The sequence below is a fragment of the Muscardinus avellanarius genome (genome assembly GCF_963383645.1).
Source record: "Muscardinus avellanarius genome assembly, chromosome: 18".
Classification (NCBI taxonomy): Eukaryota; Metazoa; Chordata; class Mammalia; order Rodentia; family Gliridae; genus Muscardinus; species Muscardinus avellanarius.
In genome coordinates this window covers 7,810,704-7,836,119 of record NC_137804.1, presented here as the reverse complement: position 1 = coordinate 7,836,119, position 25,416 = coordinate 7,810,704, and the positions used below count along the sequence as shown (strand labels likewise).

At 54.4% G+C, this 25,416-nt stretch overlaps 1 protein-coding gene across 1 annotated transcript; it reads left to right on the top strand.

Moving 5' to 3' along the window:
* Positions 1-493: 493 nt before the first annotated feature.
* On the top strand, positions 494-25,416 carry LTF (lactotransferrin; the record flags this gene model as incomplete). The annotated part of the gene is made up of 17 exons (XM_080714866.1): positions 494-533; positions 3,281-3,444; positions 4,223-4,331; positions 4,559-4,741; positions 4,970-5,117; positions 5,799-5,854; positions 9,743-9,921; positions 10,410-10,584; positions 11,378-11,532; positions 13,221-13,311; positions 14,264-14,311; positions 15,014-15,169; positions 17,701-17,842; positions 20,044-20,111; positions 22,051-22,235; positions 23,125-23,314; positions 25,344-25,416. 17 exons carry the CDS (start codon positions 494-496, stop codon positions 25,376-25,378), a joined length of 2,124 nt encoding a protein of 707 aa, XP_080570992.1. The 3' UTR covers positions 25,379-25,416.

Here is a 25,416-nt window from a genome sequence, read left to right as displayed (position 1 = left end):
CCCCGAGGAAGCCTGCGTCCCACCCTGGGCGGCCCGTCCAGGCAGTGGCTGGGGCGGGAGGGAGGGAGAGGCCGGCCCTGCGCTAACCGGTTCCCAGCAGTTTCCACAGTTCGCTGAAGTCTCCAGGCTGAGCAGACAGACCATAGATAAAGACCACTGCTCTCTGTCCTGCCCCTGGAAGGGACAGCTGGGGCTGGCTCCCCAGGCTGCAGCAGGTGGGCGGGGCACAGCATCTCCAGGCGCAGGTCCAGGCGACTGTGGGGGGGGGGGTGCAGGGGCAGAGGTGGAGGCGGCAGAGCCTGCCTTTGGGGGCTGCCAGGCATCCTCCTCCCAACAGGGCCTTTTTTGGGAGGGAGGGAGGGAGGAAGGACAAGGGGGCTCCAGGTAAACCTGGCAGAGGATGTGGGTGGGAGGGAGGCCTGTTGGGCAACCGGGCGGGGCTGAACCAGGATAAAGGGGCTGGAGGTGCAGGAGACAGAGCTGCCTCGCTGACATGAGACTCCTCTCCGTGCTGCTGTCCCTCGGGGCCCTCGGTGAGTGCAGGGGCGCTCCTGCCTGCCTGGCAGGCCTCAGGGCCCTTGCACCTGCTCGGTGGATGCCGTGGTCCATGTGCCCCTCTGGGGTGGGCTTGCAGGTCCCTGCGCCTGCCACCAGGAAGGTGGTGGCTGTGGGGACGGTCTGGCCGTCTCCTGCTCAGGGCAGTGTCCAGTCTGCCTTAGAGAGGAGAGTGAGACCAATGTCCTCAGGAAGGAATTTGCAGAAGGGGTCACCACTGGAGAGCCTGTGCGTGCTCCCGGAGCCCACTTCCTCATTAAAAAAGTGAAGCGCCTGTCGGCAGGGGTGCGGGGAGGAGGCTGGGCAGGTATGTGCAGGCCCTCCTGATGGTCCCGGGTGGCAGAGGGTGTGAGGGGATGGCTGTTTGCCCCTGTGAGATGTTCCCAGAGTAGAAGGGACCAAGGAGAAGGCTTGCGCGGTGCTCCCTGCCTGGAGCTGGAGTCATTCCTGGGGTGTTTTTTTTTTTTTTTTTTTGGTGGTACTGGGGTTCCTGGAAGCCCTTCTACCTCTGGGCTACACTCCCAGACCTATTTTTACATTTTTATTTGGAAACAGGGTCTCCTAAGCCAGCACGCGCGGCTGGCTTCGAACCTGCGCGATCCTCCTGTCTCAGCCTCCCAAGCGTGGGGATTACAAGCGTGCGCCACCACGCCCGGCTCCTGGGGTGTTTTAGGGGCACTCAGCATTGACGTACATTAGTGGGGGCTTCTTGCAGTGTGGGGAGGGTTGGGCAGCAGGAGGAAGGGTTGTGATGGGTGGCTGTCAGCCCCTGGGGTGGTGGTGGGGCCAGGGGAGCCCGGGGTGCCCAGTCCTGCCTCCCAGTCCAGTATAGCCTCCTCCTTCTAACTTTTTTTGCGGGTCTGGGGATGGAACCCAGGGGCATTTGACCTTTGAACTACACCCTGAGCCCTATTTTTTATTCTTTATTTTGAAACAGGGTCTCACTGAGTTGCAGAGGGCCTCGCTAAGCAGCTGAGGCTGTCCGGAACCGCGATCCTCCTGCCTCAGCCTCCTGAATGCTGGGATTACAAGCGTGTCCACCGTGCCCCCGCTTAGGGCCAGCCTCCTCCTTTGGAGGGCAGTGCTGGGCTGGGGGCTTCCGGGAATGAGGCCCCAAGCGCGGGGGGTGGGGGGGGAGCCCAACCCTGTCCCAGTTGGTCCCAGGGCCACACCATTCTCTTCCCCTCTGCTCCCTGCACTGCACCTGACCCACTTAGGGGCTGGCAGGTGACAACCGGGAACCGCTTGGAGCCCCCACGGGCTCCATTTCTCTGGCCACTGGCAGGAGGCCCGCAGGGCAAACTGCGTTTCCTGGTGGCTGGAGGCATAAAGCAGCTTCTGCAGGGGGAACGAGCCATTCCTCTGTCATCTTTGGTGAAAGGGCCATTCCTGTCTTTCACCCGTTAAGTATTTCATTCCTTTTGATGTTGTTATAAAATGATTATCTTCCTCATTTTATTTTTGGTTTTCTCAATGCTTGGATGCAAAACTGTGATCGATTTTGGGAAACCCACCCGGGATCCTGTGACCCTTCTACACTTAGCAGATTCTCTAGGAGCTCCTATGTAGAGGAGCGTGGCATCCTCAAGTAGAAGCAGGCCACTTCCTCCCTGTCCACTCTTTTTTTTTTTTTTAACCACCTATTTTTTATTCTTTAACTTGAAACGGTCTCACTGAGTTGCGGAGGGCCTAAGTACCTGAGGCTGTCTGCGATCCACAACCCTCCGGTCTCAGCCTCCGAATGCTGGGATGACAAGCGTGCGCCACGCCCTCCTCTCTGTCCACTCCTGATGCCATCGATTTCCTTTTCTTGCCTTGTGGCTGTGGCGGGGCGTTGGCGCTGGGTTGAGCAGGAGAGGTGGCCAAGGCCGGCCGCGTGCAGTTCCGGGGCGTGGCGGGAAGCGTTTGGTGTCTCACTGGTGTTGTCGGGCTCACGGTAGCGCTCACAGACGCCTTCTGCCAGGCAGCCCCACGGCAAACCCCCAGCCTCCTCCCTGGCTGCGGACGGGGCACCAGAGGCGCCCCTGTGGGGAGCAGGGTTTGTGCTCTGGCTTGGGGACCCGGTGGCTCCTGCCGCTGACCTGCCATTTCCTGCAGCCACTGGCCGGTTCATCTGGAGTTTCCCTTGTTCCCTGGGGAGATGCTTGTGGGCTCAACAATCTAGAGAGATCCAGGCTGGACGTCATACCATGCGGCCCCCTCGAGACCCAGCTTTCACATCTGCAAAACAAGTATCCCTTTCTCCCGGGTTCAAATGGACAAAGAAAGTAGAGGAATCTATCAACTTTTTTAAAATTTTATTTGGTGGTGCTGTGGGTTGAACCCAGCCAGGGTGGTTCTACCTCCAAGTTACACCTCCAGTCTTTAGCCTTATTATTATTTTGAAACAGAGTCTCCCAGGCTGATGAGAGTCTCACTATCTGCTGAGGCTTTCCTTGAATCTGCAATCTCCTGTCTCAGCCTCCCAAGTACTGGGATTCCAGGCCTGTGCCACCAAGCCCAGCTTCTATGAACTATTTGAGGGGTGGGTCACTGTGATGCTTAGGGTAGGTAAGGAAAGAACCCAGAGGCTCTGTCGCCTGGAATTTACTGAGAACCGCAGACCTCTGGCCCAGGAGAATGATGGGACCTGGCTAGGAGACCCAAGGAAGGAGGGCAGCGAGGCGCAGCGGGAGAGTCACCTCCAGGGACAGGTTGGAGCCCTGACTCTGGGCCCCTCCTCCAGGGCTGTGTCTGGCCGCCCCGAGGAAGGCCATTCGGTGGTGCACCGTGTCAGAACCTGAGGCGGCAAAATGCTCCAAGCTGCAGAAGAATATGAAAAAAGAGGGCGGCCCACCTGTCACCTGCGTCAGGAGAAGCTCCTACCTTCAATGCATCCAGACCATTTCTGTGAGTCGGGGCGGTGGCTGAGGTGCCACAGGGAGCTGTCCTCACAGTCCTAGGGTCATTCCCAATCTATGGAAGACAGGACGGTGAGGCGGCCTAGGCTGTAAAGAGAGGCACACTCATTGCCGCGGCGATTCTGGGTTGTGGTGCCTGTGCCAAGGGTACGTATAGGTCACCAGGGGGAAAGGCTGAGGGCAGAGGGTTTTGGGGAAACAGTTTTCACAGTTAGAAATAGCCCAAGCACTGAATGCTGAGGGATTCCTTAGTCATTTACGGGCCATCCACACTGCAGTAGAATATTGTAGTGGCAAGAGAATTGGGAAGGTTCTGCAGAGGGAAGGCAAGGTGTGCAGTCCTAGATGGGCAAACATTCCCACTCATGGCACACTTAAGAAAGAGGTAACGGTGTGGGCAGCTGTACGTCAAAGGGGAGGGCAGGGTTCGTTGCCATAGTTTTCGGGTATCTTAGTAGCTATATTTTCTGTTTAATAAAAAGGGCTTTAAGAAATAAAAGTGAAACAAAACAGGAAAAAACACTGAGAGCCAGCAGCTCATCCTGGTGCCTGGGTGGCGTGGCTGGGGTGGGGGCGCAGGGAGGGCAGGTGCATGGTAGGTACGTGCGGCCTCAGGGCCGGGCTCCAAGCGCTGCCCTCGTCCACCAGGGCGTGTGGGCGTGCCACAGAGCTGGCCCTGTCGAAGGCCCTCCCGCCTTTCTGAGTCCCGGGGTCCCTCCTGCCCAGGTCTGGGTGGCTTCTCCTGAGGCTGGTCTCTCTCCCTTCAGAGGAGCAAGGCAGACGCCATCACCCTGGATGGCGGCCTGGTGTTCAAGGCGGGGCAGGCCCCTTACAGACTGCGCCCCATAGCGGCAGAGATCTATGGGACAGAAGCCGGTGAGCTCTCCCAGAAGCTGCGGCCATGGCTTCGGCTCTGTGGGGTCAGAGTGACAGCCTGTAGAGGGGGGTCCTGTGGGCACCACACTCGGCACCGATGCCCTGGGCCCCCTGGGCCATCCCTGGAGGGGAGGACACAGGTCCCTGCCCCACGGGCTTGGCTGGGGTGGGCTGCGTCTCCCTCGGACCCAGGCTCAGACCTCCCAATTCTCTCTGCCCCTTCATAGAGCCCCGGACACACTATTACGCAGTGGCCATTGTGAGGAAGGGGGGCCGCTTTCAGCTGAGCCAGCTGCAGGGCCTGAAGTCCTGCCACACGGGCCTCGGCCGGACCGCTGGGTGGAACGTCCCGATGGGGACGCTTCGCCCATTCCTGAACTGGACGGGACCGCCTGAGCCCCTGGAGGCTGGTACAGTGCCCGGGGCCTGCCCCCTAAGCTGCCTGTCCACGAGGGGGTCAGTGGGCACTGTGCGGGTGCACACGGGTGCACACCGTAGGAAGCATGCACTGCCCGGCCGCCCGCTGGCCCGGGGGCTGGGCTGCTCTCTGTGCCCCGGGTGCTGGAGGCGGGCGCGGGGCGGGCAGGCGGGCACTGCGGGGGCTCCTCACTCATGGCTGCCTGCCCCCTGTCTTTCAGCGGTGGCTCGCTTCTTCTCCAGCAGCTGCGTTCCTGGAGCGGACGGAGCCCGGTTCCCCAGCTTGTGTCGCCTGTGTGTGGGCACCGGGGGGAATAAGTGTGCCTTCTCCTCCCAGGAGCCCTACTTCAGCTACTCAGGGGCCTTCAGGTCAGTGGCCTTTTCTCTGCCCTGGGAGGCTCAGCCCAGCGTCTTCTCCAGCCCTGCCCAGCCCCCATCCACACACCTGCCGGGCAGTGGGCCTCCATTGCCCAGGCGCCAAGCCTGATGCCCCCACCATCCTGGGCTCTCCACCAAGTCCTGCCCTGCCCGTCCAGGGGACTGAAGGAGTCTTTCTGGGGCTCCGCTGGGCAGGATAGCTGCTGTGTACATCAGCTGCTGTCAGTCTGTTCCAATGGCCCCCTCCAGAGCAGAGGAGCATGAGCTCTGCCCGCCCCCACCTCTGCCCACCCCCCCATCTGCCCGTCCCCCACCTCTGCCTGCCCCCACCTCTGCCTGTCCCCACCTCTGCCCTTCCTTGCCCCCTCCCTGTCCGGCAGGAGCTGAGCTGCAGTCCTGGGTGCCGCTGGCCTGTTTGCAGTCAATCCTGAGAGGAGCCCGTGGCCAGGGATCCTGAGCCTGTACCCGCTAGTGTAGAGGCTTCAGAACCTTTCACCCCCCTTAGAGCAGAAGGTGGGGTCTCCGGTTGGCGCCAGAGCCCTTCTGCTTCAGAATCTTCCTGGCAGGCCCCAGGGCCTGCAGGAGCCAGCAGGAGCTGAGGACAGGCTACTCCACGGGGCATCACAGGGCTGGCTCCCGCTCACAGCCTCCTCCCATGCTCCCTGTTCACAGGTGTCTGAGGGACGGAGCTGGAGATGTGGCTTTTGTCAAGGGGAGCACAGTGTTTGGTAAGCCCTGGGGAGCAGCCCTGGGGAGCCCTGTATGTTACTCCATTGTAATTCCAGCTGTTTAGCTAGTTAGATGCCTGATTTTCTGTTCTTTCTTATTTTATTTATTTTTATTTTTTGTGGCACTGGGGGTGGAACCCAGGGGCTTTCCCAGACCTATTTTATACTTTATTTGGAAACAGGGTCTCACTAAGTTGCTGAGAGCCTCACTAAGTAGCAGAGGCTGGCTTCGAATCTGTGCCATCCTCCTGTCTCAGCCTCCCAAGCATGGGGATTACAAGCGTGCACCACCATGCCCGGCTCTTTCTTACTTTAAATGAGCAGTGCTCTTGAAACCCCCCATGCCTCTCCAACAATGTTCTCATTTCCCCAACACTTTTTTTTTTTTTTTTTGCAGTACTGAGGATGGAACCCAGGGGCACTCTACCTACCTCTAAGCTACACCCCCTGGCCTATTTTTTATTCTTTATTTTGAAACAGGGTCTCACTAAGTTGTTGAGGGCCTCACTAAGTAGCCGAGGCTGACTGTGAACCATGATCCTCCTGTCTCAGCCTCCCGAATGCTGGGATTATAAGTGTGTGCCATCATGCCTGGCTCCCCACAACTTTAATTGGAGGTTTTAAATTTTTTCTCTCCTCCTCTTCCTCCTCCTCTTCCTCTTTCTCTTGTATTAGGGATTAAACCCAGGGGCATTCTACCTCTGAGCTATATTCCTAAACCTATTTTATTATTTTATTTTGAAACTGCATCTTGCTAAGTTGCAGAGGGCCTCACAGAGTTACTGAAGCTGGCTGTGAACCTGCAATCCTCTTGTCTCGGCCTCCCAAGTGCTGGGATGACAGGTGTGCGCCACCACGCCCGGCTCTTAATGATTTTGATCCAGGCATAGGGGTCTTTCTATTGAGATGACAAAGTATTGTTGGTTTTGGACTTTAGCAAAATCTTTTCCCAGTCAACCCTCAGTTAGTAGCACCCTTTGTCTTTGATATGGTATCGATAGACTCAAATTCAGGCCCTGTTGAATTGTAGATGGGGGTCTTTGAAATATGCCCATCTTTACTCTAAAAACCACAAAAATATTTCCCAAGCCACGATCGAAGGTCCCCACCCCCACACTCTTGTCTGACCGCCAGGGCGGGTTCGGCTGAGCACCCCCCTTTCAGATGAGACCGCCTCCCTTCCCCGTTGAAACTCCCCCTCTCCCTGCTGGTGGTAGAGCCAGCTCTGCAACAAGTCTGTGCAAACGCTCTTGTCATTGTGTTTGTGTTTTCCTGTTTCTAGTTCCCCAATTTGCAAAAGCTCCTACTGTCTGGGGGAGAGGGGGGGTCCTCACACTCCCCAAACACTTTGCCATTTACTCTTTGTTAAAATTTTAGAATTATTATGTTGCATTAAAAAATATATCTTAATTTTTTTTTTTTTTTTTTTTTTGGTTTACTGAAGATTGAACCCAGGGGCATTCTGCCTCCAAGCTACAACCCCCAGCCCTATTTTTTATTCTTTATTTTGAAACAGGGTCTCACTGAGTTGCAAAGGGCCTCTCTAACTAAGGCTGGCCGTGAACCGCGATCCTCTTGTCTCAGCCTCCCAAGTACTGGGATGACAAGCGTGAGCTACTGAGCCCTGCTCAGACCTTAATTTGGATTGGCATTATGTAGAATTTAAATTGGTCCTTGAAAAAAATAAACCTAGCTATAATGTTGTCTCTTCCATGATGGCACTAAAATCCTGCTTGATCACACTTTCTTATATTCTTTGATAGAGCATAACTTTTTTTCTCATTGTGGGTATAATGCATTTTTTGAGCCTAATCGCTGTGACACTGTGTTCTGTTTCACACTATTTTCTGTTTGCTTGTCACTGGCAACATGTTTGCAGGCTGGTCTTGTAACTTGTCAGCCCTCTGAACCCTCTCCTTAGCTTTACTAGTTTTCTGTCCGTTTTTATCAGCCTTCCTAGGAAACAGACTATGCCATCTATAAATAATAAGTTTGCCTTTTTCTTTCCAGGCCTTAGATCTCTCATTTATTTATTTATTTATTTGGTTGTGGTGCTAAGGATTGAATCCAGGGGCATTCTACCTTCTACCTTCAAGCTATACCCTGGCCTGATTTTTAATTCTTTATTTTGTAACAGGGTCTCACTGAGTTGCAGAGGGCCTCACTAAGTAGCTGAAGCTGTCCGCAAACCGAGACCCCCGTCTCAGCCTCCCCAGTACAGGGATTACAAGCGTGTGCCACCACACCCGGCTCATTCCTTTTATAAATTGTATAACTCAGATATCTATTACTGTGTTGGCGATGAGATAGAAGACCTCTTTGCTTTGTCTACATTTTCTTCTTTGAGTATAAATTTGCTGTGGAATGTGGAATATGGCATTTACCAATTTCAAGAATTTTACTAAGTTCTCTAAGGTACTGGTTTTCTGACACTAGAATGAATCACAAATAGATGCTGAGCACACAGGTGCTCTACTGTGGCTGTTAAGACAAACTCACAGTTTTCCTCTTCATTAGTGTGGTGAGGAGCCTATAAAATATCCCCACTAGTAGCTGGGCGTGGTGGCGCACGCTTGTAATCCCCGCGCTTGGGAGGCTGAGACAGGAGGATCACACAGGTTCAAAGCCAGCCTCAACTACTTAGTGAGGTTCTCAGCAACTTAGTGAGACCCCGTTTCCAAATAAAACATAAAATAGGTCTGGAGTATAGCCCGGAGGTAGAAAGCCCCTGGGTTCCACCCTCAGTACCACAATAATAAATAAATAAATAAATAAATAAATAAATAAATATCCCCACTAGCCGGGCGTGGTGGCACATCCTTATAATCCCCGCGCTTGGGAGGCAGAGACAGGAGGATCATACAGGTTCAAAGCCAGCCTGGCTGGCTTAAGAGACCCTGTTTCCAAATAAAAATATAAAATAGGCCTGGGAGTGTAGCCCGGAGGTAGAAGGGTTTCCAGGAACTCCAGTACTACCAAAAAAAAAAAAAAAAAAAAAAAAAAGAAAAGAAAATCCCCACTACTGTTTTAAAATTCGGTGAGCCGGAGTCAGCTACTGTGTTGTTTCTGTGGTTTAGCATTTGGGCTCATAAGTAAAGTGGGCTTGGAATTCTTCCTCCTTCCCTTCCTTCTCTGCTGTTGACATCAAGGTTCCTAAATCTCATGAAGCCACTGAGCGGGCATCTGTCACAGTATGTTCTGAAGCAACGTATACTCGATGTAGATTAATAGTTCTAAAATCTGGCTGAACTCACCCATAAAATGGCCTTTTCAGTGGAGCGTGGTGGCGACACACACCTGGAATCTCGGTACTTGGGAGGCTGAGATAGCAGGATTTTAGGAGGCCTCCGCGACTTAGTGACACCCTGTTTTAGTCAACAGTAAAATAGGACTGGGGTGTATCTTAGAGGTAGAGTGCCCCTGGGTTAAAGTCCAGGTGTGTGTGTGTGTGTGTGTGTGTGTGTGTGTGTCTCATGCACACACACCAAGTCAAACCAAAACAAAGCACCCCATTCTCTTCCATCCTGTGGACGTGTCCAGAGTAGAATGTGACTCGATTGTACTTTCTACCTCAACACTGTTCCCACTCTGTCCAGAGATGAGGTACGGGAGCTCCCTGGGCGAGTCTGAGGGACCACTCTGGGCAGGGCTGCCTGGACACGGATGGGGTCTGTCCACCTCCATGGCTGGCTGGGCAGCAGCTGCCTTGGTCAGAGGATGGCATGTGGGCTGGCCCCACCGCCATCGCCGAGCGGAGCCATGCATGCTCTTCCGGCCTTCTGTCTCAACTGCGTGGGACGTCTCCTGCAGCTCGGGACTGTCGTGGGGGAGCAGGGCTCTGCCAAGCGCGGGCTCAGCTGGCTCCTCTCCCCTCTCCCCTTCTTCCAGAGGACCTGCCGGACAAGGCCGAAAGAGACCAGTATGAGCTGCTCTGTCCCGATGACACCCGGAGGCCGGTGGACCAGTTCAAGGAGTGCCACCTGGCCCGAGTACCCTCTCACGCTGTGGTGGCCCGGAGTGTGAAGGGCCGGGAGGACGCCATCTGGGAGTTTCTGCGCCAGGCACAGGTGGTCCACAATCCTCCCGCCGGCTCGGTCTGGGGTGGGGAGGCCTCCTTCCCAGGCTGCTGCAGCTCTGCAAGCCACTCACTAGCTCCTGGGACTGCCCTGCAGCCTGTCAGGGGCGGCAGAAACTGAGGCCCCTCCAGCTTCCCCGAGGGCGGGCGGGCGAGGTCCATCTTAGCACTAACCTGCTTGAACCCAGAGGAGAAGGTGTATCTGGGCCTGCATCCCTGGGACTTGTCGGCAGAGCCCTGTCCTCAGAACTGTTGGTGGCTCAGGCCTGTAATCCCAGTCCTTGGGAGGCTGAGACAGGAGGGTCACAGGTTTGAAGCCAGCCTCAGCAATGTAGCGATACTCTCAGCAACCTAGTGAGACCCTGTTTCAAAATTAAAAAAAATGAAAACGGGGCCAAGGGTGAAGCTTGGAGGCCCCGCACTGGTTTCTCTTTTCCTCCCTGCTGTGGCCGACACAATCTTCCATTTCCCTTGCATTAGGAAAAGTTTGGAAAGAACAAGTCGCCTGCTTTCCAGCTCTTCGGCTCCCCCGACGGTCAGAAGGACCTGCTGTTCAAGGACTCTGCCCTGGGGTTCCTGAGGGTCCCCCCGAAGATAGACGCTGGGCTGTATCTGGGCTTCAGCTACTTCACGTCCATCCAGAATCTGATGGAGAGTGAGTGAGCCCCATGCAGGCGTGAGGGCCGTATGGCCGTGCGCACAGGCGGGGTGGCCCTGCCCCCGCCTGCCCACCAGCCTTGGCGGGCTCTTCACGGGGTCTCACAGAGAATGTCCTATGCTGGGTTAATGCTCCCATGGGCCTGCTGCAAAACATAGGAACATAAAGAGTGGAAGCCAGGCTGTACTGCACTGGCTGCGGTACCTGCCACCATGGGGGCTCGCCTGGAATTCTACCTCTCTGGGGTCCGGGTGGGAGACCTTGTGAACTGGTCAGGCCTGAGCTTCAGCCCCCTCTTGGGGTGCACAGTGGTCTCTATGACATGCAGCTTTTTTTTTTTTTTTTTTTTTTGCAATACTGGGGATGGAACCCAGGGGCATTCTACCTCTGAGCTACACCCCCAGCCATATTTTTTAATCTTTGTTTTGAAATGGGGTCTCAATGAGTTGCAGAGGGCCTCACTCAGTAGCTGAGGCTGCCCTCAAACCGTGATCCTCCTGTCTCAGCCTCCTGAATGCTGGATGACAAACATGTGCCCCCCCCGCCTGGTGGCATGCAGCTTTTGTCCCGGGGAACAGTCATTAGGCAGGCCATTGCACCAGGTTCGGGTGGCTAGATCAGAAGCCTGGGAAACGGAGAGCAGGGGCGCCCCCCAGGGCCTGGCAGAGCTGGGAGCTGACAGGAGGGAGAGGAGGCTCTGTGCAGGCTGGACTGCCCAGGCTGGAGGCGGGTATAGCTGGGTGTAGCCCGGTTCCCTGGCGGGACCTGCCCACCGCTCTTCCCTCTGCAGAGGAGTCTGAGGTGGCAGCCAGGCGCCAGCGGGTCGTGTGGTGCGCGGTGGGCAGCGAGGAGCAGCGCAAGTGCGCGCGGTGGAGCAGCCTGAGCGGCGGGGCTGTCACCTGTGCCTCGGCGCCCTCCACGGAGGACTGCATCAGCCTCATCCTGGTAGGGCCCCGGCCACAGCGGGGGCCTGAGGGGGCGGGCGGGGCTCCAGCCTGCACAGGGGCAGCCAGGGCAGGCGGTGAGCTGGAAAGAAGCAGTTTATTGGCGGTTCCTGCCCTCCCAGCTCAGACCAATTCAGGGTTATTGTAGGTAATTTGGAAAATATGGGAAGGTCTGATGTAGACAACACACACACACACACACACACACACACACTTTCTCTCTCTCTCTGTGTCTCTCTCTCTGTGTCTCTCTCTATGTCTGTCTCTGTCTCTGTCTCTGTCTCTGTCTCTCTCTCTCTTTCTCCACTCCAGTATTTCTCCGCACCTGCAGGGCCTGCGTGCCATGACCCAAGTGTGTCAGAGTTCTGTAGGTTTTAAGCCTTGCCCTAAACTGCAGGGTATGGGCATCTCCCGTACGAATACCTGGGAAACTTTTTCTTTTTTCCCCTGTGTTACTGGGGATGGAACCCAGGAGCATTCTACCTCCGAGCTACACCCTCAGCTCTATTTTTTATTCTTTATTTTTAAACAGGATTTCACTGAGTTGCAAAGGGCCTCACTAAGTAGCTGAGGTTGGCTGCACACCGTGATCCTCCTGTCTCAGCCTCCCGAATGCTGGGATGACAAGCGCGCGCCACCGCGCCCGGCCTTGGACATATTTTTAAAATAGTGGTTTCGGGATCTCTGTTATGTGGATGGCGCAGTCTAGCCATGACTCCGTTCCTTTTCTGTCCTATTACTTTTCTGTTATCAATAACCTGTGATGAGAAGAGAAACCTCTACCCACACCTTCAGTTATTGTTATTATTATTATTATTTGGTCTTGGGGATTGAAGTCAGGGACATCTGCCTCCAAACCACACCCCCAGCCCTGTTTTAATTTTTATTTTGAAACAAGGCCTTGCTAGGTTGACAGGCTGGGATTGAATCTGCAACCCTCCTGTCTCAGCCTCCCAAGTACTGGGATTACAGGCTTGTGTTACCACGTTCAGCTCCCAATTATTAATTTTTTTGTGGTACTAGGGATTGAGCCCAGGGACGTTCTACCCCTGAGCTACATCCTTAGCCCTATTTATTTTTTATTTTGAAAAAGACCTCATAGGTTGATGAGAGTCTTACTACTTGCTGAGGCTGGGCTCAAACCTGTGATCCTCCTGTCTCAGCCTCCTAAGTACTCAGATTACAAGCCAGTGCCACCATGCCTGGTTACCAGTTATTTTTTTTAATATACTTGAAGTTACTCTGAACCCAAAGGAGCTTTGCAGCCTCCAAGAGCTGTTTCTGTGCTGGTGTGCAGGCTTGTTCATTCTGATGGGGGCCTGTTTGAGGGTTTCTGCTCATTTGCTGGGTACCTTCTGTGTGGCACCGAGGGTGGGGTTGGTGAGCTGACACTGGAGGGCGCTGGTTGTTCCCATCCGTATCCCCCTCCCCCACCGAGGCTGGACGAGGAGGGTGGCCCCCGAGGGCTCAGGCAGAGTTTTGTTCAGGGCACGGAGGCTTTGTGTAGCGTGTGCCTGGTTTTCCAGTGGAATCAACGGCCCCGTGGAGATGGAGGAGCCCAGAGGACTTGAGCCCTGGCTGTTTAGTTTGAGCAGCCTGTTTCCCTGATGCCTGGCGTGAAGCCGCCCTCAGCCGCACAGGGATGGGCATGGCCTTGCCACGGGGCTGGCAATCACTCTGTCTCTGCAGAAAGGAGAAGCTGATGCCATGAGTCTGGACGGAGGTTACATCTACATCGCGGGGAAGTGTGGCCTGGTGCCTGTCCTGGCGGAGAACCACCGTAAGTGGGCTTGCTGCCCCTCTGCGCTGTTCCTTCTTGACCGGGCGGGAAGAGAGGCTCCTCCGCTCACTGCATCCAGGAGGAGAAGTCAGGATGGATGGAGGGGTCTACTCAAGAGGGAGAATAGGGCAAGGATGGACAGCAGGGGCCGTGTCGCACCAAAACCTGCTGGCTTGAGAACCGACAAAGCCCGATGGGCTTCCTCCTCTTAATTTAAAAAGTTATTTAGAAGAAAAAAAAAAAAAAAAGGCTGGGCGCGGTGGCGCACGCTTGTAATCCCCACTTGGTTGGGAGGTGGAGACAGGAGGATCGTGCAGGTTCGAAGCCAGCCATGCTGGCTTAAGGGACCCTGTTTCCAAATTTAAAAAGTATAAAAATAGGTACTGGGAGTGTAGCCCGGAGGTAGAAGGGTTTCCAGGAACCCCAGTACCACCAAAAAACAAAACAAAACAAAACAAAAAGGGTGTGCGCACAGAAAAGTGCTCACAAGCGTGCATCTTGGTGGCATTTCACAAACACACGGCTCCGGAAGCCCCTGACCTCCAACCACGCACAGCGCCACTGGTGCTTGAACTTGGCGAGCAGGGGCAGCCGCACAGGGGCTCCATGTCTGGGCGCTCCCACTCAGCGTCCTGTCTGGGATCTCAGCCACACAGGCGCGTAGCCGTAGACGATTCTCCCTTGCCGGTGCGTGGCAGTCTAGCACGCGGCCTCACCCATCACTATCCCCTTCACCGTGTGTGGCTTTTGAGTGACTTCCTGTTGGCGCCGTGGTGGCTAGTGCCGCCGTGGACGTCTGAGCTCCTGTCTTCGGGTGAAAACTCAGCGTTCACTTCTGCCGCAGGAAGGGCCGGTCAGTCTCCCCTCGTGTGATTCTGCATCCCGGGGTTCAGAAGCCCACTGTAGCTTTGTAAGTCGGAGTGTCCCATGGTGCTTTGCTTTGTACTTTCAGCATCTCAAGAAGGCCAGGGCTCCGACTGTGTGAACAGACCGCCGGAAGGTGAGTCGGAACCAGTCGCTCTCAGCCAAGAGCAGGTTCTTGCCACTGGAGGAGGAGGTGGTGGGGTCTTTAAAGAACTCACAGAAAGAGACGTGTGTAGAAACTATTATTCAGAGAGACAGGTAATCCATAGGGGGATAAACAACTAGTTACCAGCTATGTTGGCCTTCGCATGTGGCAGAGGACACTCAACCAACCCCTTCTGGTGCCTGGTCATAAGGAGGGAGGAGAGGTACTTCCCGTCCCATACAGAGGAGGAAGCAGTGGCCCAGAGGGTCCCCAGGGCCCAGAACCCATGCACAGCCAGAGATCAGCCCATGGCAGACCTGGGCTTTCAAGTGGGGTTCCTGCCTGGTGTCAGATCCAGTGCCCCTGGCACCAGCCGTACCCGCCCACCAGAGCTGGCGCTTGCTTGGTCTCAGCGGGGCTGTTTAGACTCAGCCTAGGGTGGTCCTTGGAGACCAGCCTGGCACCATCCCGCTCCTCCTGGATGCATGGGAAGGTGGTGGCACGTGCAAGGCTGGTCCTGTGTTTGTGCTTTAGTAGCCGCACCTCCGCTTTCTGACCTCCCTAACCGTTACTGGGGGAATCGCCACCCCGAGGTGTCTCCCGGCCTGTTGGGACCCGGCCTGTGGACATCTGCACTGGAATCCATGTGCCCGGCCTCAGGAGGGTAAGAGCAGCTCTCTCTTTTCCTTCTAGGGTACCTTGCTGTGGCACTTGTTAGGACATCGAATAATAACTTCACCTGGAACTCGCTCAAAGGCAAAAAGTCCTGCCACACCGCCGTGGACAGGACTGCGGGCTGGAACATCCCCGTGGGCCTGCTCTTCAACCAGACTGGCTCCTGCAGACTGGGTAAGACACCCTGAGGGCCACCCTGAGGGTAGGGTGCACGTTTGTAGGAAGGGAGCAGCCGGGGTCTTTGAAGGCAGACTGTGGCCCGCAGGTCTCTTTTGGTGTACGCAAGCTCTCCCTGCGGCAGCCTCCTGGAGCCGCGGATGCATGGGGAGTGTTTTAGTCAGCATTTTGTCGCTGTGACCCAAGAACCTGACATAAGGAGCTTAGAGAAGGAAGGGTTTGTTGGCTCACTGCTTCAGAGGTTCAGTCCACGGTCGGCCGGCTCCATTGCTCCGGGCTGGTGAGGCCAAATATCATGGTGGAAGGCTTGGTAGAGGAAAACTGGGCAGCTTGTGGCAGCCAGGATGGAGAGAGGAAAAAAAAGAGAAAAGAGAAGAGAAGAGAAGAGAAGAGAAGAGAAGAGAGAGAGAGAAAGAAGGAGGAGGAGGAGGAGGAGGAGGAGGAGGAGGAGGAGGGGAGCCAGGCGTGGTGGTACATGCTTGCAATCCCAGCATTTGGGAGGCTGAGAAAGAAGGATCATGGTTTGCAGACAGCCTCAGCTACTTAGTGAGGCCCTTTGCAACGTAGTGAGACCCTGTTTCAAAATAAAGAATAAAAAATAGGGCAGGGGATGTAGCTCGGAGGTAGAATGTCCCTGGGTTCCATCCCCAGACCTGCAAAAAAAAAAAAAAAAAAAAGAGGAGAGGAGGGAGAAAAGCAGGAAGCTGAGCAGCTCATGACAGCCAAGAAGGAGAGAGAGAGGGAGAGGGAGGGAGGGAGAGACAGAGAGAGAGAGAGAAGAGGAGAGGAGAGGGGAAAGGAGAGGAGAGGGGGAGGAGGGGGGGAGAGGAGAGGAGAGAGGAAAGCTGAGCAGCTCATGGCAGCCAAGGAGAGAGGGAGAGGGGGAGGAGGGGGGAGAGGAGAGGAGAGAGGAAAGCTGAGCAGCTCATGGAATCCAGAAAGGGGAGAGGGAGAGGGAGAGAGAGAAGAGAAAGAGAAAAGTGGTGGTAGTAGTAGTAGTGGAAGAAGAAGAAGGAGGAGGAGGAGGAGGAGGAGGAGGAGGAGGAGGAGGAGGAGGAGGGCAGCAACAGAGGAGAGAAGAGAAGCGGGAGGGAGAGGCCAGGGCAGCTGTCGTCCCTTCAGCCATCCCCCACCTGTCTAGTTTCCAGCACCTCTTCATAATCCACCCACATCACCAGTTTATCCGATGCATGGTCCTTGCTGAGGCCAGAGCCTCGTGAGGCTCTCTCCCCTCTGAGCACTGCCGCGTCGCCAACACATGAACTTTGGGGGAACAATTCGCACCCAACCATTGCAGGGGGCTCCAGCACAGCTCCTCCAGGCGCCATGCTGCAGTATCAGCCCATTTTCTGAACTGTAAGAACGGTGCACGTTAAGAGACATGCAAATGTGTTTTACGTCTTGGAGCCTCAGACCTAAGTCCCTTCCACACCTGCCTGCCTCATGGAAGGTCATTTCTCTTTCTAAACAGAACTGACCATTCCACCCTGCTGAAGAGCCCCAGTGAGACCTCAAGGGCCTGGCTCAATCTGCTCTGGGCTTTCCCCCTCCCCACTATGCCCACTCGCAGTGGTCAGCCTGCCAGGCCTGCCCACTGTGGGATGGAGGCTGTGGCTCAGCCCTTGTGTAAGAATTGCCCTGGATTTCTGGTCCTGGCCCAGGCAGGCTTCACGTGACCCTGGCTCTCCCCAGCACTGGCCCCACATCACAAATGGAGGTTCATCCAGTGACTGCATTCCATGTGCAGGATATGAAAGGGAAGGAGAAGCACCAGAGGCATGTTCCTCTCTCTTTTGAGGATGTTTCCATGGCACCAGCAGCCACCATTTGTTTCTGCTGGTCACTGGCCAGCTCCTTGCCACACAGGACTCCAACCACAGGACACCTGATTATTCTAGCCTTTATACCAAAGGGTCCAGTGCCCAGGACAAAAGCAGTTTCTATTTTTTTTTTTTTTTTGCAGATGTGGGGATGGAACCCAGGGGCATTCGACCTCTAAGCTACACCCCTGCCCTATTTTTTACTCTTTATTTTGAAACTGGGTCTCACTGAGTTGCAGAGGGTTTCACTAAGTAGCTGAGGCTGTCCGCGAACCGCGATCCTCCAGTCTCAGCCTCCCAAATGCTGGGATTACAAGCGTGCGCCACCACGCCCGGCTTAGTTTCTACTGTTGACAAAAAAGGGAGAAATCAGATTCCAGAGCAGCCAGTCAGAAGGCACTGCTTTGGAGGGCTAGTGAGGTTGTCAGCTTGAGGCCCCAGCTCAAGACCATGTTGATGGGACCCTTGTGCATTTAAGCCTTTCTCCCCTGCCTTCTCCTTCTCTCTGGTTTCCTGCCAGTGCCTACGGTCTGAAGTCCTTCTGATTTCCAGTGGGTTCTGGGTGGGGAGCAGTATTTTTTTGTGGTATGTGTGCTGTCTGTCCTGTGCAATATGCTGAACTGAAACCGAGCTGTGCCAGCTGTTAGGTGCAGGCTGTTTATATTGACCCAGGTTAGAAAAGCTGACTTCCTTCTTTCCTCCATCTAGATGAATTCTTTAGTCAGAGCTGTGCCCCTGGGTCGGACCCGACATCTAGTCTATGTGCTCTGTGTATTGGCAATGAGATGGGTAAGAATAAGTGTGCCCCCAACAGCAACGAGAGATACTTTGGCTACACGGGGGCTTTCAGGTGAGTCTCTGGCTGTGCTCCTTCTTGTCCCTCAGCCTTTGACGCGTTGGCACTGCAATCTTAAGGGGCCAGGTGTGGCCGGTTACAGCAGAGCCCAGGGTCATTCTGTGGGGCTTCAAATGGGCATTCTTTAGCGAGGGCTCCCCAACAACATTCAGAACCCCGAGAGTGGATGCTGGACGGGGTTATGTGACCTCAGCTGTGCTCTGAGACAAAGTCAGAAAATAGGTGGGCCATGTGGATACCCGAGTGCCCCTGATGACTCAGCGTTATGGGGTGAGCTCTCTTTCCCAGGCCCATCGCCCTCTCCCCTCCCGAGATTATTGCTACAGCTCATATTTTTCTGTCCTCTTTGACTCTAGTCTTAAAAGTGGCAAAAACAAGGATGTATTGTATCATGAGTGCAGTGGAAAATGAACCCAAACATCAGCTTTTGAGATTCACAGGTTGTAAGTGCTGAGTGACTCACATTGACCCACGGCTCCCATTTGCACTCACTGGTCTGGGTGTGGCTGTTCACTGGTTCTCTTCAGGGACTTGAAGAGCTTCCAGAGGCTCTTTCCCCGCCCCTTCTCTATCCTCCAAGAGTATGTTTTGCCACCAGATGGCACCATGTATCTGAGAATGACAGTGGTCAAATCATGCCTTTGAGCTGAAAAAAATTTCAGTAGCCTTTGCTCTAGCTATCCAATGATATAAAAAGCAATGCTTGCCATCTTGAGTGATTAATAAACAAATATAAAAAAAACCAAAAGAATTCCAATTCACAAACATACCTCAAGGGGGTTAAATATTTGCAAGTAGAAATGTAGAGATATGATCTACTCAGAAATATGGAATAGATCGACTGAGAAGAATCTGTCTGATAAGAACCCAGCCGAATCATGAGATCCTTTATTTTTCAAAATCACAGCAAAGTATTAATTCACCAGGAACATCTACATTTTAGTGTTCCTATTTGCATCAGAGCACTCTACTTTGTCTTGTGTTCAGATGATATCTAAAATTCAGACTGGGGTGAAATTTTACAGGGTCTCCTAAGCCAGCGCGCACGCTGGCTTCGAACCTGTGTGATCCTCCCGTCTCTGCCTCCCAAGCGCGGGGATTACAAGCGTGCGCCACCACGCCCGGCTTGGGGTGAATTTTTAACAGTCACTGAAATCTAGAACCAGAAGTCTTGTTTGTATTTATATTTATAATTAATATCCCAATACTGCTTAATGGTAACTCGCAGCCACTTGCAGCTGTGGAAGACCATCTAGCCTCTCCGACCACTCCCTCCGTATTCCCCCCCACAGCTCCGCCTCTTTTGACAACCAATAAGATTGGGTCATTTTAGTACATACATTATCATGACGATTCAAGTGTTCTCATATAAAACAGGAAGCAGAATGAGATCATATTTCCTTTTTGCAGTACTGGGGATGGAACCCAGGGGCATTTTATCTCTGAGCTATCCCCCTAGCCCTATTTTTTAGTCATTTTTATGTTTGAAACCGGGTCTCACTGAGTTGCAGAGGGCCCCGCTAAGTAGCTGAGGCTGTCTGCGAACTGCGATCCTCTCGTCTCTGCCTCCTAAATGCTGGGATTACAAGTGTGTGCCACCACGCCTGGCCATATTTCCCTTATTGCACAAAGTTTTTGTTTACTATAAAATTTATAGATGTCTTTTTTATTTGCTTAATTTCCTGTGCTTTTTAAAAACTCACCCATTCAAAGCCTCCGCAGGGTGAGTCAGGAGCTGGGGATCTGAGGGTGTCTACCCTGTGTCTTGTGTAGGCTGTGCCCACTCCCCTGTCGTGGCTGTCTTCTGGGTGCCTCTGATCTGTGATGCAAACCAACTTCCTTCTGAGCGTCCACTGTTTCCAGCAGACATTCCAGCCCTCTGGGCTCTGCAGGCCAACGCGAGCTCGGCCTTCTGCTTTCCCACCGCCAAAGCTTGCCATTCGTCTTCTCTTTGTCTATCTTTTGTGGGCTTATATCTTTTCCAAAAATCTTACCAGAGCCGTTTTATTGAGATTTTAGAAGCAGAAAAGGCACACAGCTGTGTCCCATCTGCCATTTCAAACCAGAACTTCCTGGACACATTTTCATTGTTTACATGTTTACTTCCGTGTTTCTGGTTTTGGAATGCCCATGATAAATATTTATGAGAATGCTTCTCTTCTCTTGCAATGTGCTCATTCTCTGAAATATTCCAGGTGCCTGGCTGAGAAGGCAGGAGATGTTGCATTTTTGAAAGACGTCACCGTCTTGCAGAACACCAATGGTAGGTGGAGACACACCTTCCCTGGGAGCCGCCCATTGGCTGGGAGCTATGATAGCCATTTCTACACTCTTGACTGAAAGAGTCCCCAAATCTGTGCCTCAGTAGGCCACACACACACACACACACACACACAGCAAAGGCCTCAGGCCTCCCTGGTTCTGTGTAAACTACAGAAATTTGCCGTCTTCTGGCGTCAGTCACACATGCCCGTGGGACACGGAGCATGGACCACACTGAAGACCCGAACACGTGAGGCTCACATTCCCCTGCTGGCAAAATGAAGCAGAGGCCGCCAGTCAGCCTATGAGGGCCTGTGCTCTGCGGGGTCCTTGGGAGTTGGCGGGGCAGAGTTACAGGCAGCCGCTGTGGCGAGAGGTGGCCCGCTGGCCAAGGTTGGAGGTCACTCCTGATCTCCAGGGGATAAAACCAAGGCCCCGGGGCCATTTGAGCCTCCCAAACTCCAGGTTCACCTTCTGCTCTCATCTGCTTTACACCCTCAGCCCCAGCAGATGACCTGTTCTTTTGTTCCCTGAGAAGGAACTGCATCTCCCTACATTGCTGAGGCTGTCCTCGAACCTCGATCCTCCTGTACCAGCCTCCCAAGTAGGGGGGGGGGGGTGCCAGCGGGCGCAGGCTTCTGCCTCCACCTGTGGTGAGCTTTCGGCCGCCTCCTCCGTCTCTGGGAGGGGTGGGGCCAGACTCCAAGCCAGAATGATCTCAGTATCAAAGAGAGGAACAATCTGAGCCGTGGGTGAGGTATTTTCTTTGGTGGAGAGGGCAGAGGGAGAGATGAGATGGCAAGGCCTGGAACAGGAGCCCGTGTCTGCACACACAGGCGCATGCGCACTCACACAGGATTTATGGCTAAAATCCTATCAGCTGAAGTGGTCTCTGGGCGTCAGCGTGGTGTCAGGTTTAATTTTCATGGTTTCTGGAACTTCCCAACTCAATTTTACTGGTATGGGCTGAGCATGCTTGGTAAATCCATAGACATTCCCATCCTTTCTTTGGCTACACTAAAAGCATCCATAAATAAAAGGAAAGCAACCATTCTTCCTTGAGAGTGAACCAGCTACAGGGCTGAGTCACGTAATTTGTAAATCTGAAGTGGCAACTTTGTGAGCACAGACACACCACCACCAGTGGATGTCTGAGACCTCACACGCCGGTCTCTGTCAAAACGCAGAGCCGCGAGAAGTGCAGGGACCTCCATCTGCTGCCTGCGATGTGCACGTGAGACGGGAGTGAACCTCAAGTTTAGATCTGGCTTCCACCCTCAGGATATCTCACTGTGCACATGCAAACATTCCAAAATCCACACAGAAAAGGAAAAACCTAACTCCAAATCCTGGCACTTCTGGTCCCGGGAATTTTGGGGTCCTAGATACTCAACCTTTTTCCTTTCTTTGGGACCTACTGGAATATACCGCATCGGTGGAGGGTTTTCTTCAAAAAGCAGAAGTAGCAACTCCACATCTAACAGTTTTGTCGAGACACTCTCTGCACACTCTAAGTTCCAGACTTTGAAGCGTCTCCTTTGCTGGTCCCCGGCTCCCTCAGAGCTGTGAGGAGGCCCAGCCCAGCCCTGGGACACTGCCTGCCCCATAAAGAACCCACAGCGGTGGGCAGTGCCCTCAGCCTGGCCGCCGGCCACGCCCGTGCCCACGCCTTTGCCTGCTCATGGGAGGGGAACCGTCACACGTGGGCATCATGTTCTCAAGGTTCACGCACGCGTGAGCCTCGCTCGCTTCCATTGCTGAATGCTGCTCCCCAGCTAGACGCGGCAGGCAGCAGCACGTCTGAAGTTTGAAGGGCCCGTGCCCGCTTCCACATCACCAGCGTGCATTTTGTGAGGCCGGCTGGATGGTCGCATCCGCCCAGGAAAGACCTCAGCCATGCGGGGCTGCTAGGGCTGATGGCACCTTCTTTCTGTCTCCAGGAAAGAACCCTGAGGCTTGGGCCAAGGACTTGAGGCTGGAGGACTTTGAGCTGCTGTGTCTCGATGGCACCCGGAAGCCTGTAACAGAGGCTCAGAGCTGCCACCTGGCTGTGGGCCCGAATCACGCTGTGATTTCTCGGAAGGATAAGGTGGACCGTCTCCAACAGGTGCTGCTCGAGCAACAGGTATGGACCCCCAAGGCCCCAGCTCCTTCTTACCCATGTGGGTTCCGGTCAGTGGGGCAATCGCAGCCGGTGGCCCAGCCTGCTAGAGTCTTTGGTGTCTCTGCTTGGCGCTGATGCGGACAGAATGGCCTTATGTTGGGGCGGAGTCTCCACAGAGCATCCTCTCAGCTTTCTGGGACTGGCTTGACTTCTGCCCAGGGTCTCTGCGCCCTGGCTCACACCCTGCATGGGGCGGAGCGGTCCCTGTCCCTCTGTTTTCCTGGGTAGAGTGATTTGCTCTACTGTTTCCTAGCCTGACTGCCGACCATGTCCCTGACAGGCCCCCAGCCCAACAGGCCCAGAGCTCGCTCCGGAGATTTAGGCCATCTGTGTGAATGCTGCTAGAAGGGGATGCTCCTGTCCTTAAAAGCTGGGCATCTCTACTAGAATGTCTCCTTTTCTAGCATAACCTCAGATCTCCAGGAGTGATTTCAAAGGCAGAGGCCCAGGGTATGGAGAAGCGGCTGTGGCTAAGGGAGGCTGGACCTGCCTGGTTCAAGGGAAGCCTGGGTTTTCCTCTGCACAACGGTTCTCTGAGAGAGCCGGCGTGTTACAATGTTCTAGGTGGTCAACTTCTGGGGGCAGAGCTTAAAAATCCTGAGCTGTCCTCTAGTTACCTGCAAGAAGGTCCATGGGAAGAGGTCACAGAATTAGAAGGCAGGAAAGATGGCGGCTGTGTGGTGGAAGGCGTGAGGCCGCCCAGGAGCCCCGGCCGCAGCAGGACTCCAGAGCCTGGCTTCCGTGGCCCTTGGGTTTCCCAGGGCTTCCCGGGTGGAAGAACGCCCTTGGCCTCCTTCGTGCGCACACTCCGTCTCCCTCGACACTCATTCCTGTCTGCCCTCTCGCGCAGGCTGAGTTTGGAAGAAATGGATCTAGGTGCCCGGCAGAGTTTTGCCTGTTCCAGTCCGAAACCAAAAACCTTCTGTTTAACGACAACACGGAGTGTCTGGCCCAGCTCCATGGCAAAACGACGTATGAGAAATATTTGGGGCAGCAGTATGTGATGGCCACGACTAACCTGAGACAGTGCTCAGCCTCCCGTAAGTGACCCTGGGGGCGCCTGGAGAGGCCACCCAGGGAGGGTCGAGGGTCGAGGGTCTCCTTGTAGGAGGCGAGTTCTCAAACAACGCACGTGTCGGAAAACATATCTTAGCCAGAAAACGTATTGGTCATAACTGAGTCCTGTAAAGATGTTTAGAAGATAGCCCAGCGTGTTGTAATTCTTCTTGTGAAGATTCTCCACTTTCAGCACGCCCCGGTCCTCCTTGATAAGCCTGATTTCTGTCCTCGTCTCTCTCCTGTTACCCAGGGTGCTTTACTTGGCTCTTGTCTTTCTCCCAAAAAGAGTTCATTTAAGCCCCATGGACAGGATGAGCGTAAAAGATTAATTTAGCAAGTGAGAGGCAGGTTTTTTTTTTTTTTTTCTTTTTTCTTCTTCTCGGTACTGGGGATGGAACCCAGGGCCATTCTACCTCTGAGCGACACCCCCAGCCCTATTTTATATTCTTTAATTTGAAACAGGGTCTCACTGAGTTGCAGAGGGCCTCACTAAGTAGCTGAGGATGTCTGTGAACCGCGATCCTCCGGTCTCAGCCTCCGGAATGCTGGGATTGCAAGCATGCGCTGCGGCGTGAGAGGCAGTTTTAAGGGAGGAGCTATGTGTCAAAGAAAGGGTAGGTGCTGGAGGGAGGGAGGGGGCCCATTCCAGGAGGGAACGACAATGGCCTCTCCCGTGTGGCGAGCTTTATATCTCATCCGGAAGCCTCCCTCCACACTTGTGGCATGTTTGGGGCGGGCACTGCCATCTCAGCCACAGATTAGTGCACCTGCACGGTTCCTGCCATGTTCGAAATTCCCCATGGTACCTAAGTAAAACCCACCAGCTCGGTGCTCTGCGCATGCTCCTAAGTAAAACCCACCAGCTCGGTGCTCTGCGCATGCTCCAAAGTCGGGAGGCCCCTTAGGCCGGTCACCCCGGGTCCTTTTAGATCCAAGAAGGTGGGATGTGGCCAGGAATGGGGCAGTTTGTGGCCAGGTTCTCCGTCATTGTGGTGAGGTGGCTTTTCTCCACTCCCCGTAGAGCTGGCCTCATCCTCCATCTTTGCTCACTTCCCTGACTACCTAACACACCCGCAAGGCATTGGGGTTCAGGGGTGGAGCAGGCCCAGGGATCCCTTTACCAGTTGTTCTGGACTTGAGACAATTTTGCCCCGAGGGACATTTGGCTGCACAGAGACATTTTCCACTGCCGCGGTTTGGGAGGTGCCGATGGTATGAGGTGGGCCGAGGGCAGCAGGCTACAGAAGGATGCTCAGGCTGCCCCTCGCCCAACGAAGGAGCATCGCCAGCTCCAGCGCCCTCAGGTGCTCCACGGCCAGGAGCCCCTCCTACCCTGGGCGGTCTCAGGCCACCGATGCAGGCGAGGGCCACTTGGAGCCAAGCTGTTCCTGTGAGCCCCCAGCACAGACTGTGAGCCTGGTGCTGTCCAGACAGGGCCTGCCTGTCCACTCTGTCCCCAGGGACGCTCTCGGCACAGTGACCCAGTGACGTTCAATCCGTGCTCAGGGAGTGTTTGCAAGAGAATGGGTTTGGTAGAGGCGTAGCCTCGCAAGCAGATGTGTGTCCATTGACTGTTTGCATTCCTGAGGTTGGAGGACCCTGCAGGGCGGGAGGCGCCTGTGTTTTCTGGACCCTGCTGACACTGGGAGGAGAGGAGCTGGGGACGATGTAGGAGCGGCCGGCATGACTGTAGGGGCGCAGAAGACCCCTTGATTATTGACTTAGAATCGATTGATCTCTCGGGCCAAGCATGGTGGCACACGCTTGTAACCCCAGCATATGGGAGGCTGAGACAAGGACCGCAGGTCATGGACAGCCTCAGCTACTTAGTGAGGTCCTTTGCTACTCAGTGAGACCCTGCTTCAAACTAGAGAATAAAAAATAGGGCTGGGGGTAGAGCTCGTAGGTAGAATGCCCCTGGGTTCCATCCCCAGTACAAAAAAAAAAAAAAAAAAAGATTTATTGATAAAAATGTCCGTTTCTGAGTCCGATGCTTTTGGTGTCCCACAGCACTCCTGGAAGCCTGTGCGTTCCTGGGGAAGTGAACCCCAAGAAGACGCCCCGCCTGCCTGCCAGCGACCGC